The sequence below is a fragment of the Biomphalaria glabrata genome, chromosome 6 (assembly GCF_947242115.1).
Source record: "Biomphalaria glabrata chromosome 6, xgBioGlab47.1, whole genome shotgun sequence".
NCBI classification, from domain to species: Eukaryota; Metazoa; Mollusca; class Gastropoda; family Planorbidae; genus Biomphalaria; species Biomphalaria glabrata.
In genome coordinates this window covers 7015638-7035039 of record NC_074716.1, presented here as the reverse complement: position 1 = coordinate 7035039, position 19402 = coordinate 7015638, and the positions used below count along the sequence as shown (strand labels likewise).

The 19402-nt window shown below is 35.1% G+C and overlaps 1 protein-coding gene across 1 annotated transcript in view; it reads right to left on the bottom strand.

Annotated features, from left to right (window-relative positions):
- Positions 1 to 5417: 5417 nt before the first annotated feature.
- The window catches only part of LOC106058585 (uncharacterized), a 32332-nt gene continuing 18347 nt past the window's right edge, over positions 5418 to 19402 (bottom strand). The window contains exons 13-21 of the mRNA XM_056034061.1: positions 17816 to 17941; positions 16568 to 16702; positions 15107 to 15388; positions 13164 to 13289; positions 11974 to 12099; positions 10735 to 10878; positions 10029 to 10161; positions 7203 to 7273; positions 5418 to 6279 (exon numbers count right to left, since the gene is read on the bottom strand). Coding sequence (XP_055890036.1) covers positions 5903 to 6279; positions 7203 to 7273; positions 10029 to 10161; positions 10735 to 10878; positions 11974 to 12099; positions 13164 to 13289; positions 15107 to 15388; positions 16568 to 16702; positions 17816 to 17941 — 1520 coding nt within the window. The 3' untranslated portion in view covers positions 5418 to 5902. The remainder of the gene's footprint in view (positions 6280 to 7202; positions 7274 to 10028; positions 10162 to 10734; positions 10879 to 11973; positions 12100 to 13163; positions 13290 to 15106; positions 15389 to 16567; positions 16703 to 17815; positions 17942 to 19402) is intronic.

Below are 19402 nucleotides of genomic sequence, written 5' to 3'. Positions count from 1 at the left end.
ACTACCTAACCAATGAACCCCCTAAAGACAGAAAAATGATACAAGTATACTCCACTCCAGAACAATCAACACAATATCAGATATCCCTGACCCCCAACACCCTATTTCTGAAAAAGTACATGAGAATTATACAGGTATATGAAAATCAAACTAGATAATTCTCTACCCTAAAGTCCATTATTTTTCTAAACGTTAATTCCAAGTGATTAGGATCAAACACCTTATTATTATGTAGACATTTGAGCCAGCTAGCCCAAACAAGATTCCTGTATTCGGAAACAATAATCAAGTTAAAGTTATGTATCATTTTATTTTTTAGTTTTGGCAGCTTGTTTAAAATAATAGACAAGTTAACATTTACATAATTGCCACAGTTTGCTTCCAATAGGTCCATTACAGTACTTCTAACTTGAAGGAATAATGGACATTCCAAATACATGTGTTTTTCGTTATCAGCATTTTCAAGGTGGCATAATATACATTCACGGTCATTTGCCCGTCTTCTAACCATAGGGGTCATCCCAAAGATAAGTCTATAACTAATCTCTCTAGCTTTTGGTGGGATATGTTTACTGTGTAGGTTTATGAATGTGTCCTTGAATTCTGTCACCCCAAGAACTCTCCCCCACTTAATCCTATTCACTAGGCTTTCCTGTAACAGCTTTTTAAGTGTTATGTATGATTCTTTGGTTTTGTTGTGTATTAAATGTTCATTACCAGGTAAAACTCTTGAAATAGATCTGTAAAACGGATGAGTGACTGTACCAAAATAGTGAGGAGTATCATTGTGTATTGGAAGAAGACTACTTAATCTTAAACCATAATAGTAAATTGTCAAGGGAAAGTTTGTTGGGTTTCTAACTACTTGACCTACAAATTTTAGCCTTAGCGACTGTATTTTTGTTTTAACATCTTGCAAGTTTATCCCCCCATCCTCTTTGTTTTGAATGAGTGTAGTGTGCTTAATGCTCCTAATAGTGTTTTTAAATATAAAGCTTCTAATTAACTTGTTCAGCTTGTTTATGAATTTAGGAGGTGGCTCTGTAATGTTAGCTAAATAGACAATCTTTGGAATGACCAAACTATTTATCAATACAGCTCTACCAAATATTGTAGAACCTGTGTGCTGATAACGTTTAATTAAGTTTGAGGCTTTGACAAAAATATTCTCCCACTGGTCTTTACAATAGAACAAAGGATTACAGGTATAGACAATACCACAAATCTTGATTTTATCAACAATTCTGAAAGCGCAATTCTCTTTGAATTTCCATTTCCCTAGTCCCATTACAGAGGATTTATTTATATTTATTTTTGAACCACTAGCTTCTCCGAAAAGTGTAAACTTCTTTAGTATATTCGCAATATCTTGCTCTGAAGATGGAAAAAAGGTTGTATCATCCGCATAGGCTTTGACTTTGATGGTTGAGAAGGAACGACCCGGTATATTTATCCCAATAATGGATGGGTCAGATCTTACAGATTCCAAGAAGGGTTCCAAGCAAAGGATATACAAGAAGGGGGATAAGGGACAGCCCTGTCTGACAGACCTTTGTATGAGGATACTCCTACTGAGAGAATGATTTATTATCAATCTACTTGTTGCATTGGTATAGACAAGCTTTATATATCTGATTAACAGGGAACTTATTTTACATTTCTCAAGCACCTTGAACAGGAAGCTATGGCTTACTCGGTCAAAGGCTTTTTCTTGATCTACAGATAAAAGAGACACATTGAGGTTTTTATCCTTACTGTACATGATAAAATCCCGTAAAAAATGCGTCATGCCGTCAATGTTTCTGTCCGGGATACAACAGTACTGGTCATGTCCGATAAGTTGGTTTATGAGTGGTTTCATTCTTAGGAAAATCATTTTTGTGAGAAGTTTATAGTCCGTGTTGAGAAGTGAAATGGGCCTATAGTCGCTAGGTGAAGTGTTATTTTCAGATTTCTTAGGTAAAAGTGTGATGTATGCTTCGTTAAAATTTGGAGGAAAATGCCCCAGTTTAATGGCGTCGCTATATAGTCGCAGTAAGAGAGGACCAAGCAGGGGGAAGAAGGTTTTATAGAGTTCAAATGTTAAGCCATCTGGACCGGGTGATTTATTGTTCTTAGTCGAGTCCAGGGCAGTCCTGAGTTCGTCTAGCGTAAATGCACTCCCTAAAAGATCTTCATCTGTCTTGTCCAGCTGATTGCAAAATTTTAGAAAATTATCTTGAGCATCAGTATATACTGGCTCTTCACTGTATATAGTAGTGAAGTGTTTTGTAAAAATATTCTTAATATCTTCATAATCATCTACTTTATTCCCCTCACTATCTATGATGTTGCTTATTATTTTACTTGATTGTACATTCTGTTCAAACGATAGGAATAGTTTACTAGGACCTTCATTACTTAAGTAATTTTTACACCTAATCTCAGCACCCCTATAAGTATACTTGTTTAATTCCTCTAGTTTTAAAAGAGTTTCTGTTTTAACGATTTCATCATCCGTGTGTAATAATGTGTATTTGAGTTGTTCATATTCTTGCCTCCTACGTCCCTGAGCTAATGTAGATATTAACTGGCTTTGCTGCTTGATAGAACTTTTTAGGAGAGGCCATGTCTGTGTTAAATCGAAATGTGGATCTTGTATATCTTGTAAGTAAGAATTTAGATTAGTAGAAACTAACTCCACGAAAAGGGGAATTTCCAACAGAGAATTGTTAAATTTCCAGTGGGATGACTTTCTTTTAATTTCTTTGTTTTTTATGTCCAAAGTAACTAACACCGCTTTGTGGTCTGTGTATTCTAGTGTTTCTTCCAGGTGTGACACCCGACTTATATAGAGATGATTAGGAGCATACACTCTATCTAAGCGCGTCGAGACGGGGTATGACCTATGCACCATGGTGGTGTCACGACCCATAGGTTCTAGTGTCCTGTAAGCATCAACTAAATTAAAATTCCTCTCTATCTCCTCTAAGAAATTAAGATTCGGAAAGGTTTTACGAGAGGGAGGACCCACTGCCAAAGTAGTCTGTTTATCTAATGCAGAAGTTATGTAATTGAAATCCCCCCCTATGATAAGCGTATCCTCTCTATAATTATTGTTTAGTATATCGATTAAATTTTCATAAAAATCCTGTTTTTCCGCGCTCTTTGCTGGTGCGTAGATGTTTGCAAGTGTAAATGTTTGATTTCCTGATTCTACTCTAATGATTACTATTCTTCCCCTGGTGTCATTAAATGCATGCACTACTTTAAACCTATCTGAGACTAGAAAAATAGCTACCCCTCTACACTCGTTACCTAGGCTAAACCAGCCCTCTTTCAGCCCTATGTCGGATGTGTATTTGCGTGATTTATAATGTGTGTCTATATTTGTTTCTTGAATGAAAATGAAGTCTGGTCTGTATTTTCTGGATAGGTGTACAATGTATTTTTGCTTGTTTCTAAGACTACGTATATTTAATGATAAGATTGTAATGTCTGTCATGACTGGGTGTAAAAGTAAATTTAACCAGTTCTAGTGGTTAATTATGGGTGTTCCCCCCTCATCTATAACCAATGTGGGTGGAGTCTCAGGAATGTCCAATGCACTAACATCAAGACTCGTGTTAGGAGGGCTTACAACTTCTCTTATAATACGCGGGCTCGCGAAAAGATCCTCACACGAGGAGACAGATAAGCATCTCTTCCTTTTCAATTTTTCTTGAACAAAATTTTGATTTCAAAGGAAGAAGACCGATGAGAAATTGCTGTAATTCTAATTAGTTATTAAAAGAAAAACATTCGTTCTATAATTGGTATTGTCTTTTTAACATAAGTATTTTTTAATTATTTATGTTGTTGTTGTTGATGCCTTAAAATCTTGTTTACATTTCTTGCGTTTTTTTGTTTAAGAAGTCTAGGCCGATCTTTTTTGTTGCCAATGATCTTGATGAGATTTTTGTTCAATTTCTGACAATTTAGTTTGTTTTGAAGTGATCTCAAATTATTCCGTCTGTGAATGCCATTTCATTGTAATCGCTTAATGGGTGTCGGAGATACAATGTGTTCAATTATCAAAGGGGACAAACTCTACATATGAAGCCATATCTCTGAATATTGAAAGATTTAACCTCCATTGTTGGTATTAAAAAAAAAATATATGACGGATTGGTAATTTTTTTTATTATATTTATTCAAAATATACAGGAAGCAAATGGGTTTGCGTGTTTAAATGATACACTCTATTCTTTATCATTTTTTTTACAAAGCTTGTATCCACTCTCTCTGTCTGTCTGTATGTCTGTCGGTCTGGCAAAAAGTTTTTACACGTTATTTTTCCGACATACTTGACAAAACAGGAAACAAAAAAAAAATTAAAATAACCAATTAGTTCATTAACTTATTGGTCATTAATTACTTTGTTTGGTGTCTCGAACAAATGAAAGAAATGTTACTAGACTCAAGTGGTGGTATACGTTGAGTTAGTCCTCTTTAGAAGCGCCGCTCCACATTGTAATCAATGGCTCCTCCTGTCTCGGAAGACAATGAATGCGCCCAGATGAGTCAATGGCTCTGGTTACGTCTTGAGACGGGGCAGAATCTGGTGTGACTGTTCAAGCCAATTCTGAAGTGGCAGAGCTTGCCACAGTTGGAATGAAATTATATAACTATACAATCGTCTCTGGTCATAAGTACCTGACTAACAGGAGTAGTTAGCACTTTGGTCTGAGGAAGCGGGAGACACGAGTTCCAATTCAGGTCGGTCCTGCTTTTAAAAACCAATTACAGTTAAAATTAACCCAGATATCCATTTCTTTCTCCCTTCCTCCCCCCCCCCCAGTTTTACCAACTGGTCCAGATAATTGATGTGTCTTTGCGTATTCAGAAAGCTAAAAAGCATGAAATAGCGCTAAAAATAAAATAAAATATTATTAATCGCATCGATTTACTGTTGTGGGTCAAGATCTATTACAAATTTAATGACCTGGCTGATCCTAACTAATTCATACAATTACACTTCGTATAAGCTTTTTTTTTAAAAGAAAGTCTACTTTTTTTTTTTTTAAAGTTTTACTTGTTTCGCAGTAGAAGATAAAGCATTATATATATATCTATGATCTTTATTGTCCGTATGGAAATTTGTCTTACAATTTGTGCATTACACCAAACATTATAACTATAAGAAACCAAAGTGTACATTCACACCAGACTCACTCATAATTTGCATGTGACATTGTTCTTATTTAATGATTTGATTGCCAGGGGAACAAAAGAGTGTTTGTGTCTGTTTGTCTTTGCTATCGGTGTCTTGTATCTCTTTTGTGATGGTATAATCACAAAATCCTGACACATATATATGCATGTTTATTTAGCCTCTCTTCAAAATATTTTTAAAATTAAATCTGAGGGAAAAAATAAGATTAATTGTAAATCAGATGTCGCATTTATACGAGGTGTTTATTTGGAGCTTTATAATTGCAATGCATTCAACAAAAACATTTACATACTTTTACAATAAAACATCAGGTATATACACAATCACCGAATTATAAACAATTTTGTGAACAGAACTGTCAATAAGTGTAACAAATTCTATTTACATCTAAAGGAGAGAACAATCTCTTGAAAATAAAGCTTGTTGCTGTAATAAAGAGTAAGGAGTCCAAGCAGCTGATTGGGTAGAGCAAAATAAATTCTCCCAAAATCTGCTTTATTTAAAAAAACTGAGACTCACTTATCACTTGTTCAATACACCCCCCCCCCCCATGAAAACTTTCGCGTCATGCATAAATATTAAAGTTTTAGGTCATTTACTTAATAAATAGCAAAAGATCGTCAATAAATTATTAGCAATGTATCTTTACAGCGTACATAGTTTTAATTCATTTTTTTCTTGTATTACAACTTTATCTAAATCACAAATCTAGTTTTGATCAATGCTAGAGATGCCGCAGTTCTGATAAATATTGCTATTGGTATCTCCCTTCTTCACGGTACCCTCGTTGCGATACAGCATCTCAGGTACACGTAGTTCTTCATAGACATCCTCCTCCTCTTGTACTGGTTCCGGCTCAAACGTTGTATTAGTAAAAGTGGACGTAGGAGTTGAGAGTATCTTGCCACCAAATGGACCCCTTGACGCCTTTGGTGGCTTCACAGGGATTAAAGGTTTGCTGTTGGCTGTTGGTCTAGCAGACAAAGCAGGCTGTGCACTGGTCGTGATTTGAAGATTAGAGTAAGAATGAACTGAAGATGTAGCGTCCAGATCGTCTTTGTTGACGTACTCTAAGGGATCTTGGTCTGAAAAGAATATATATAGGTTATATATATATATATATATATATATATATATTCGTTGGGTAAACTTAATACATACATATGAATCTATGTAGTTTGTTTGTATTTAAAGCAATTTTAATGTTTTTAATGTATAGTACATTAGGTGAACGGTGAACATTAGCCGAGTATTTTGGTGCCAAATACAGGGCCTATACTGAGCCTATACTGAGCCTATACTGAGCCTATACTGAGGTTATACTGAGCCTATACTGAGCCTATACTGAGCCTATATAGAGCCTATACTGAGCCTATACTGAGCCTATACTGAGCCTATATAGAGCCTATACTGAGCCTATACTGAGCCTATACTGAGCCTATACTGAGCCTATATAGAGCCTATACTGAGCCTATACTGAGCCTATATAGAGCCTATACTGAGCCTATACTGCCTATACTGAGCCTATACTGAGCTTAATTTTCGTGCGGAGTCCTGGAGTCGCCGAATAATAGGCTAGGTGGCACATCTAAAAACGCCTTAAAATGGCGAGGTACCAGCTCATTGAAGCTTGGCTGGGCTTTTTGTCTGAATTAGTTTGAATCAAGTTATTTAGTTAATTGACCTGGTCGTCGTTTCCCTTTCGCATTATGGCTGTCATGGTTAATTAGATGTCTATTTTGGAGTTCACCTGGTCACTTGTGTCAAAAAGCAATAACTTTGCTTTCTACTGTTATTTTTTTATTTTTTAAATATGGGCCACTCTTCGTTTACACTGTACTAGTTGCATTTAGGACAAGATTTACTAAATATGCATTCACCTTTTTCCGTTACTTGTAATTAGTATGCTTATAGAGCTACATAATATAAATCTCCAAACTTAAACGAGGTACAAGGAGTTACAGCTTATTGAAACCAAAGAGATCATTGCATATAAATGAATAAATACCAGCTTTAGGAGGGAACGTTCTGTAATCATTCTTTTTAGTTCCAGTGTTTTTCTTGAGTTGATTATCACACCTGAAATAAAAAAAGGTTCAACCGTTAACCCAAATAATAACGAGAATGTTGTCTTGATGATGATATAGATTGGTATGTCGTAATACTCGTAATACTAGAAGATTTAACATTGGGTGCAGGGGCGTAACTAGGGATTTGGGGGCCCGGGGGGGGATTGACCTCTTTGGGGGCTGCTTGCATTTTGACATTCGACATATGACATGAGATAAGGTACGCAAAAATATATAAGCCCCAAATCAAATTGGTTCAGTATATCAGTAAACTTAACAAAAAGTAATCATCAAGACTCTTTTAATGAATAATACCGTTGTTTATTAGTTAAATAATGCACAAGTGACAAATCTAAATTGATATCGCTTCACGTCGTGCATTCTGTGCAGCAAAGACATCTATAACATCAACTACATCGATACTTTCTAGTATTTGTGACTTCACTGACATTAAAACCATGATAAGCCTTTCTTGCGTCATTGTGCTCCTGAGATACTTTTTTCATGAGTTTGAGCTTTGAGAATGATCTCTCACATGACGTAATGTCCAGCACTTCTGTCGCAACACGTTTGAATTGCAGTTGTATTGACAGTCCTACATTAGAACTCAACTTCCCATCAAGTCTTTTCTTTCATATAGTTGTTTTGATTACAGGGAATCCATAGTATTTACTACCTTCTTTTGCTTTTTCGATGGATTGGGTTTTTGTCAGTTTCTCATCATTTTGCAGAAAGCATGAAAGGGTACTAATTTCTTTAGAATATTCCCGTATATGCAGTCCAGACTTTTGTAGTTTCTTCCGAACTATATTAATAGGGCACAGGAGCTTTGACCAGAATTCCAGATAGGCAAAAAATACTTAATTTTTCACTGCATGAAGAAGATTCTGTGCTAATATTATATGGTATTACGTCCTTGTTGGTTGTTTATGTTTTGTGCGAAAGCAAAAGGATTCAGAGTATACAAAAGTGGGAAAGATCCATATCTCGTTATGCTCGAGTATAGAAATAATCCGATAAGTGGACTGCCGTATTCACCATCACAACTGCTGACGAGTAGAAGACTCAGGGAATCATTCCAACTGATCACAAACTATTGAAACCATCGGTAGCTGAAAATGCAGAGACAATGCTCAACGAACGACAGATGAAAAGCTAAGTGAAATACGATGCAAAAGCAAGACTACCTAAAGATTATTCTGTCGGAGAGTTCGTCTAGGTCAAACATAGCAGAAAGCAGTTGTCATAAAAAAAATTCAGCACCCAGATCTTACATCATAAAGACAAACAATGGAAAAACATACAGAAGAAATCAACGCTTTTTAAATAAGAGTTTCGATGAAGACATCTCTGGGTACTATGATACCAATGAAGACAATGAACTGCAAACTGTTGGAAGAAACGAAACAGACAGTTATAGACCAACGTCTAGAGAACTTGTTGTGCCAGTCAAGACAACAAGAAGTGGACGAATTGTTAAAGTTCCTAGTAGACAGGGCCGGCCTTGGGCCACTGCAGCCTATGCGGTCGCAGTGGGCCCCGCGCTTTCATAGGACCCGCGCTAATTCTAAGTGTACATTATTAAATTAAACCATTATAACGTATATAAAATAGCAGGGTTTTCGCGAACTCCTGATTTTTCAGGGCCTCCAGGAAATCTCATGAAAAGGCAAAATATACGATAAAGTCCTGAACTTTTTTTGAATTCATTCAAATCTCCTGAAGAATAGACGAAATTGACATTTAGGGGTGCCAATAAATAAAAAGTGGCATTGCGAGCTTTCATTTGATAAAAATTTATTGCAAAGACGAAAGTAGGCCTATTTTCTAATTAAAAAAAAATAATTTTGACATTATGCTTATCTCTACCCAGACTAGGCCCCGCGCGATCCGTTTCGCATAGGGCCCCGCAAATGCTAGGGCCGGCCCTGCTAGTAGATATCACTATTAAGAACTTTAAAAGGAAGGGTGTGATAATAACTTCAATAGGAAGGATGTTTTAATATTATATGATACTACGTCATTATTTTTTGTTTATGTTTTGTGCGAAAGCAAAAGGATTAGATCATTAGATGTAAATAAAAAGAGAAAAGAGAGTTTCCATTGGATTGAGGAAAGATGAATAAAGGGGTAATAACTCGAGTGTGAAGTTTAATTCTGAAATTATAGACGCCAAACCCCAATAATGGACAATTTTAGCATTGTTAAGAATAACTTTTAGATCTGTTATACTCGATTCTGTAAATTTTGCTTCAAAGTTAATTAGTGTAGCCATATAATACTCGCCATTTTGATCTATTATTAGTAAAGGTAACAAGATACCTGGAATTCGCTGTATATCATGCAGTTTTATTCGTGGCAACAAAGTTTAAAATGTAAGACTAATTTTTTAAAAAAATTAATCTCTGCGGCAAAAATATTTTTAAAATGTCAACAAAGTCAACGTACTGATAGACCTAGATCTAGGTTTAGTCTTTGTGATAAATTTAATCCATAAATGTTGATAGAAAAAAAGAAACCCGTTGACACTATTTGTCAATCAAATATATTAATTTATGTATTTACAAATAAGTTTCGGACACCCATTTGGGGGACCTCCCTAGGTGGGGGCCCGGGGGGATTTAAAAATTCTCCCCCCCATCCCCCCCCCCTTAGTTACGCCACTGATTGGGTGTTGTATTATTAGGTTATGAAACACCTACACTACATGTACATAATGTTTTATTTGATGTTAATTAATTTTTTTAGATAAATCTTTTACTTACCCATTGGCTGTAGATGTGTTTCGAATTCTCCTACATAAGACAATCACACAGACCCCAGTTGCTATAGCAACAGCCCAACCGAAGACAGAGACTACAATCAATGCTATAAGTGTTGTGTTAGTATCTGCTTCCGCTTAAAAAAAATAAACATTGAAAGTAAATTTAAATTTCTTTTTAATGGCCTTTTATTAAAAAAAAATTATTAACTTTTTTTTTTTGAAGAAGAAATATTTAATTGTGAAATAATCGTAACCGAGATTTGTAGTTTTCTAAAACGGACTTGACGTTGTAATATTTAAAATTTTTTAAGAATGTATCAGAAATGCTTAAGGGATAACTACATATAGTACGAAAGTTGCAATTTAAAATTTTCATTAAGTTACACTCTTACGATTCATTATGTTGTACAATAGAATAGAAAACGTTAAATATTGCAATATTTACAATATTGCATTATGGTATTACAAACAATATTCATTCCCTACTAAAAACACTATTTTTTTAACTAATTAACCATATACAGTTAATTAACCATAACAAAGAATAACTATAATCAATTAATTAACCATAAACAATTTTTAGCATAAACAATTGTTAAAACGTAAACAATTAATTAACTATAAGATATTAGCTTTTCTAGAGTTTATAAAAATAATTGCAGCTTAAAAATGAAAAAAAAAAGATAATTTTTAACTAAATCTATTACATTTAACGTTCGGTACCACAGTAATCTGGCCATCAAAACTCTGTTGACAAGTGTAACTGTAAAGTGTGTCACGTCTGCAGACAAGATCACGCGACACACACATGTCTTGAATTGAAGGATCACACTGTTGTCCACGTTTGAAGGCTGAAATATTGAAGTCAATAGCACAATGGACCCCATTCACCAATCGTAAACAAACAACATTTAGTCACGTAATCTTATTGATAAAACAATGGAAAAAACTGTCACGTGACAACCATCGTGAATTAAACATGAGATCGTAAATTCTATAGAAGAGCTAGAGCACCACGTGGCTAAATGTTGTTTACGATTGGTGAATGAGGTCCATTCTTCAGAGATGGGATAGATGGACATAGGTTTTTCAAGTAATGGACTCAAACAAATATTTGTACATTTAGACCTACTACAAAATTGTTTCCATAAACTAGTTAAGATTTTGCCCTTTTAAGAAATAAATGACCTTGACTTTACAGGTGATGTTACGGAAAAAAAAACAACAACAAATGTGCACTTTTAGGACTTGATATTAAAACCAATAACAAAAACTAAGTGTTGTTTTTTAAAGACATTCCTCGTTTATACAGCTGACCAAACTTTGTAAGCGCGATAATTTGGCTCAAAAAAAAACTAATGAATGATAGATTTAAAAAAAAAATTAAACATTATTTTCCCAAATTCAATTCTCCCAATGTCCATAAAAAAAAGCGAATGTGTAAATCTGCTCAGAGTAAACAGACTTTTGATATTGGCGTCTACACCCAGACTTTAGAAAACTCTGAGCAAAAGGAGCATATATATTTCTTTATTTAACTCTTTAATACTGAATAAATGCGGCAATACCCGACGTCGTATGTGTGATTTCTAGATACAGAATTTCTTGAATTCAGATCAAATTTAATTATGAAATTAATCTATTTTTAAAAACATCATAATTGTCAAACCAGAGTCCACCCACAGTGACTTATTCTCAAGCTGAAAAGAGGAATTGCAAAAAAAAGTAAGATGTAAAAATAATTTAAAAAAAAACAACAATTTCTCTCAAGGGTAGCAAAGACGAACGAAGTATACTAAACCTTAACATTAGTAAGACGTTGACAAACTGTATGTCGTATTCATGTAACTAAATTAATTGAATCCCTATGTAAAAAAACAACTTTTAAAATTGTTGAATTGGTTCCTGGATATAAATATATTAGAGTCTAATGGTACATGACTTACCAGGGTAACACTGTTGTTCAATATTCTGGTAATAATACCCTGTAAGGCAACCACAATGTCCAAGTGCACAAGTCATGTTGACTTTACATTCATCTGTTATGTTACATTCATAGCCTTTAGTTAGTCCTAAAACAGAAATTAATACAAAATTATCTTCCCTTTTGTCAGATCTTTTTAAATAGTAAACTATGAATAAATAAAGATGGGATAAAAACAACTTTGGATTTTGTGATTTTGAAAAAGTTAAAACTCTGTGAATGTTTGATCTGAGCAGGATACATTCATATCAATTTCATGACCTTAAATCTAATTATTGGGACGCGTGGTCGAGGGGCTAAGTACGCCTGGTCTTGGCTTGGCTACCTTTGAAGAGGCACACCCGCCTCGAGCGAGCTGTGTTTACTGAGTGCTCAAATGCAGCACGGAAAACCTTCTCCAAAATAGCCCCCTCCACCCATTGGTCCACAAATGAGATTGGACCATAGCGCTATGAGCAGGAAAGTAGCGCTATTTAAAAGATATAATAATAATTATTATTGTAATACCATTTTTTCTTAGTTCTTTTATGATCTCATCCATAAGTGTTTAAAAGTGTGTGAGTGTTGGCTAAAATAAACACTCACAAAAATCCCATTTTAAATACTTATCTTATCTTAAAAAAATACAGACGTTACTTCAAAAAAGAAGATGATTACGTCCTACGCGTATCAATCCAGTCATGTTAGTCAATGTCTTAAATTCTGCCAATCATTTGTTTTACTGGTTGACTCAGGCAACCCATTCCGTGCTCTGATAGCACTAGGAAAGAAGGAGCATTTAAACACAATTGTTCTAGAATGGATGGAACAAGGAAAGTGCCTTATACTTGTACATACTTTGGCTTATAAGTAGAATAATATAGAAGGTCTTAATTTAATTACATCTTCAATACATTTTTTTAATAACGTCAGAATGTTGTTAAAGTTGAACGATAATGTTATTATTCTGATTGTGGCACTGCAATAAATCTCTCCTTGACATCTCATGATAATTTAGATGATGGCAAATGCAATTTTGTTATAGGCAGCCGACGTCATATGTTATATATCTAACATTATTATTAGAAGTCAAGCTGGTCCTTGTAATGTCCGCAGTCAAATCAATTCTTTCAAGTTTTAAAGTGAAAGAAAATCGATAAATGTTCAACTAACTTTTTTCACATAGTTTTGTCCAAGCGCTGAAATAGTAATCATTGGCGCAGACACACACTCCCCGGTCACACTTCATTCTTTCATCGCACTGGACTTGGTCATCACAGACGCGGCCATAGATTTGTCCTGTATAGAATTTTTTTTAATCAGTGCGTATGTGTGTTTGTAAGGTAATGAAAGGTAATAACAAATATGAAACTTAAAATTCTAATCATGAAAAACAATAATGTAAACATGTTCCACTTTATCTGGGATACAGTTACCATGGATATACATGCACAGGGAAAAAACTTACAAAGGAGGAACAGAAAAAAAAAAGCAAACCATAAAACTAGATGTGCGGTGGCTGAGCGGGTTCGAATCTTGTGTAGGACTGCGATTTTTAATGAACGGGATCTTTGGGCGCCTCTGAGTCCACCCAGCTCTAATGAAAGTAAAGGCGTTTGGTCGTTGTAGTGGCCACATGACACCCTCGTTAACTGTAGGCCACAGAAACAGGTGAACTTTACATCATCTGCCTCATAGAACACAGGGTCTGAAAGGGGAGGAAACTTTTACTTTTTATCTCTTATACCTTCTGAACTAAACTGTCATATTTCTTATACTTCTTATATTTCTTATACGAAAATGACTTTTCACAGATGCTCATCATGTATGTTAATCTAAGTTTGAAATGTAATGGACATTTTCTTTGTGAGATTAACTTCCTTTTACTGAGTCCATGGAGAGTCTATTTCTCTTTACGGTCAGTGTGCATTCATTTACGAAACGTCTCAAAGTTATTTTTGCCGTGAAGGGTAAAATTAAATCTGAAACGCCCTTAGCAATATTTGTTTCAAACTGCCTTGCATGAATGAATACTTCATCCTAAAAAGATTGTTTAAAACATTTCTTTCCGCTTTTATGAGTGAGTTTGCGAGAGAGTTAAACCAATTATATGAAAGATGGTACTCGATTGATAGATCGGTGCAAGAACAATAAACACCAAGAAAATTGGTTATGTCCACACGTTAGTCTAAAGTTTAGACTTGCCGGACAAGAGACAATACCCCGAACTGGAGAAAATGTCCTCTTTTTTACAGTAATCTGCCAGAATTATCCATCTATTTTTTTTCAGCTCATTCTTTTAGTCCAGTGATTCTCAAACTTTTCCTTAACGGAACACTTCGCAAATTCAGAGTACTTAGCAGAACACTTTGCTTATTTGTTTAGAAAAGTTAATTCAAGTTGTGGCCTACTAGTTAATTATTCCAGTAGTTCGTGGAACACTATAGTTCCGCGAAACACAGAATTTGGGAAACACTGTTTTAGTCAAATGATGGTCAATAAATCCTTAACGAAACTTGACTTAAGATTTCCGAGACATTATTCAACAGTTGAAACACTTTCCCCTAGACACCGACAACACCGATACAGAAAGGAGAAGAAACGAATAAACATGGCCGTCTGTGTATTATCGTACCTTCACTGACCACTAACAGACGTGAAGTGGACAAAGTAGGATAGGGTCAGCCAACATGGCTGGTGAGTGATTTAGATGGATACAGCTTGTCACCACTTGGGCCGATATGCGTGTTAGTATCCAAGTCTAAATACTTTAAAAGTTATCATGGGAAATAAGGAAATAGCTCTTAAGTGATCTCTCTTAATTGTCAGAAAATGTCATGATGCTTTAACCCTTAAGATAAAAAGGAGATATGTCAGCAAATTATTAACACAGGGCCAATGTTGACAAGGCATTAAACAATCCTTGCCGTCAATATAATTAATTTTTTAAACCTAATTTCGAACCCTGCTGCCGTCAAAGAAGAAGAAACAGATAAGCTTCGCATTATCTGCCCAATAAATCGCAACAATCTGGTAGGAGTACTTTACATCTTTAGATATCAAAGACGAGTTTTATGTCCGCATGAGTCTACACATAAATATTTACGCATACTTACTTGTATTTAAAATCAAGGACTCATCCACAGATCTGCTCTGGTAATAGTTGTCAGATGGTAAAAGAATTGTAATGATAACATTGTATTGAGTTCCGGGCAATAGGCCATCAATGTAGATTTCAGAAATCTCCGAATTGCGGAACTGTCTTTGAAAGTTTTGAGAAACTTCACGGCAGGTAACAATGAATGAAACATTGGGCAGCGAGTAGTTTAATGTCCATGTAAGATGTACAGAGTTGGATTTGGCCAGTTCATCGATAGCCATTGTTGCTAGTAGAGACTCTAATCGGAAATAAAAATACGCACATTGTTTATTTAGCTAATTCGTATGAACATTTAAAAGAAAAAGTAATTTCCTAGGTAAATAAATTGTGTTGTTTTGTATGATTTAGTAATGTGGAATAATTTGGTTGTGCTTTTTAGTCTGACAGTGCTGTAGCGTGTTATTAATATGGGCTAGTTTTCAATTAATCTTAATATTGTAATAACTTAAGTGAGGCAACTCAACGAGGACATAGACGTTTATTTACATAGAGACATGACAAACACAAAGGGCATCTGCCTTGAGTAGAGCATCTCCATATTGGCTCTCTACTTGGGCGGAAATTGTTAGTCTCTTCATGTCAACATCCTGTTCTAGTTTGGTAACTAGAAGTGCGCATCTCTGCACTAGTCTGGATGGTGGTGGGCATGGCAAAGTCATAACAATATCATAAGTAAAATGAAATTCTCTCATGTTTTAAAATCTAGATTTTTTTAAACCAAAACATTCATTTTCCCATTCAATATTTGTATTATTTAAGGATTTCCATAAAGCTGTCTAAAGAGGAAAAATATTCACACATATTATTTCTTTTTACATTGTGTTATCTATTATAAATTTTTATAAACAAAAATAACGCTCATGAATATGACAAAATAAAGAATGACATTAATTCCTAAAACTATGGATGCGCGCAGTATTTCAAGTGATCACACCAACTCAGTAGCTATTTGCCCTAATTGGTAACATTCCTGTAAAATCGAGGAATTTTCGGATAGTGTTGTACTGTTGTGTATGAGTCTGTTATATATTAATATAGAAGTACATTTATATGTAATAAGGTTGTTGTTTTTACAAACGTTATATTAACTCTGTCTGTTTGTGAAAAAGTTTCTACATGTTATTTCTTCCAAGCTCATTCTTGAAGAGTCGAATCAAATTGAAACTTTGCCCAATTAGCCATTGGCATAGACAAGATATGACTAAAAATAAATAAAAAGTTAGTAAATTATTTACTGGTAATTACAGATTTTGTTTGATACCAGTAAGGGAGATTTCTCCTCTAGTTATTTCCCTTAGGTAAGCATTTAAAAAAAAATATTTTAAATATTTTGCTTGTTTAATAATGTACCATGATTATTTGTATATAACTATAATTATTTGTATATACACTTTAAAGTCTTTCTTAAATTACTCACCATTTATACAGTTATAATAGTAGAAATACGTCTCACTAGGGCAAAGACATCTAGATATACTCGAGATATCTGGGACACACAGCAGGGGAGATAAGCATTGTTCAGAAGTTTCACAAGAGTCAGTATGGGAGAGTTCTGCATATTAAATAGAAAATTAGATACATTTAATCAACCTTTATGAGACAATGTCAAATGTTGGCACTGTAAAATAAAAGACTACTTTCTACTTGAGAGGCAGAATACGAATAGACTGACACATGAAGACACTCCGAATGTAATTATCTTCATATAGTTAAGTACAGAAGGAATTTCATTAACTTTCTCTTATACACTGATAGATGCAGCTAGTTGACAACTACTATATACAGATAAAAATATTACGTCACGTAATAGCTAGTTTAAATCGTGACTAATTTTTACAATACCTCTATTCAAGTCATAACTTTATGGAACATGGAAGCTGGAGGGTGGAAGAATGTTAGAACCTGGACACAAATCTCAAAAACGGCTCTAAAGATTTTCCTCTATTTAAGTCCAAACTTCATGGAGCATGGAAGCTGAAGGGTGGGTAAATGTTGGAACCTGGACACAAATCTCAAAAACGGCTCTAACGATTTTCCTCTATTCAAGTCATAACTTCATGGAGCATGGAAGCTGGAGGGTGGGTAAATGTTGGAACCTGGACACAAATCTCAAAAACGACTCTAATGACTTTCTTCTATTCAAGTCAGAAGTCAGAACTTCATGGAACATGGTAGCTGGAGATTGGGTGAATGTTGGAACCTGGACACGGATATCAAAAACGGCTCTAACGATTTTCCTCTATTCAAATTAGAACTTCAAGAAACATGGAAGATGGAAGGTGGGTGAATGTTGAAACCTGGACACAAATCTCAAAAAACGGCTCAAAAGATTTTCCTACAAATTTAACAGTTGATGTATATCACTGAGAGAAGAATTACTAGCTCATTAGCCACACGTGTAAAGCTCTAGTTTGACTGTTTTTAAATTTTCAAAATAAAAAAAAAAGAAATAAGTAAAAATAAAACATGACGTTGTCAGCCGCACTACTGCCGCGGTGTTCCAATAACTGAGCTGTTTATTAAATTTAAAGTTGCTTTAACTTTATGAATAGATTATCTAAGCTAAGAAAATAACTTAATTAGTTTCTTTTGCCATCAATTCTGTTTTCAACTAAATGTATTTGATTGTATGTATGTCACTGATCTATACATACTAACAACTTACGCGCGTGACATGAACGTGACGATGTATTGTAGTAACTGGATTGAGAACACTGGCAGATGTCCAGCCAACAAACTAAACCTGGAGAACACTGGTCTGTAGAGTTACAGCTGTCTCCATAGTCAACACCTGAAAACAATGAACAACAATAAAAAAAGAAGCACAAATTGCCACAGTATCAGCTTTGGGAACTGCTAATAATTCAATAATATGTGTCAATTGAATATATAATGAAATATTTATTTGCACGAAATACATTTATCCATATACTTCGCTACAGTTACAGAAACTACTTGCAGACGTCAGACATACGTTAACTGCTGAATACTGTATATACAGTTTATTTACATGGATATACATTAAAGAAAAGGGTTTAGATAAACTCAATTTTTATGAACAGTATACAATAGATAAATGTAATTCACACAGTCTTCAAATACATAATAAGCACATCGACCTCACTATATGTAATTATTTGCTCAAGATCTCTAGAATTGCTTCTCACGTGACTTCTAATATTACTTACTAAAATTTCCGACCGACTCTCAGGTAGTCTACTACATAGCCACTAGACAGACTTTCATCTTACATGGCCACTAGAGACAGACTTTCATCTTACATGGCCACTAGAGACAGACTTTCATCTTACATGGCCACTAGAGACAGACTTTCATCTTACATGGCCACTAGAGACAGATTTTCATCTTACATGGCCACTAGAGACAGACTTTCATCTTACATGGCCACTAGAGACAGACTTTCATCTTACATGGCCACTAGAGACAGACTTTCCTCTTACATGGCCACTAGAGACAGACTTTCATCTTACATGGCCACTAGAGACAGACTTTCATATTACCTTGCCACTAGAGACAGACTTTCATATTACCTTGCCACTAGAGACAGACTTTCATTTGACATGGCCACTAGAGACAGACTTTCATCTTACATGGCCACTAGAGACAGACTTTCATCTTACATGGCCACTAGAGACAGACTTTCATCTTACATGGCCACTAGAGACAGATTTTCATCTTACATGGCCACTAGAGACAGACTTTCATCTTACATGGCCACTAGAGACAGACTTTCATATAACCTTGCCACTAGAGACAGACTTTCATATTACCTTGCCACTAGAGACATACTTTCATCTTTCATGGCGACTTTAGACAGACTTTTATCTTACATGGCCACTAGAGACAGACTTTTATCTTTCATGGCGAATAGAGACAGACTTTTATCTTACATGGCCACTAGAGACAGACCTTTATCTTACATGGCCACTAGAGACAGACTTTCATCTTACATGGCCACTAGAGACAGACTTTCATCTTACATGGCCACTGAAGACAGACTTTCATCTTACATGGCCACTAGAGACAGACTTTCATCTTTCATGGCCACTAGAGACAGACTTTAATCTTACATGGCCACTAGAGACAGACTTTTATCTTACATGGCCACTAGAGACAAACTTTCATCTTTCATGGCCACTAGAGACAGACTTTCATCTTACATGGCCACTAGAGACAGACTTTTATCTTACATGGCCACTAGAGACAGACTTTCATCTTACATGGCCACTAG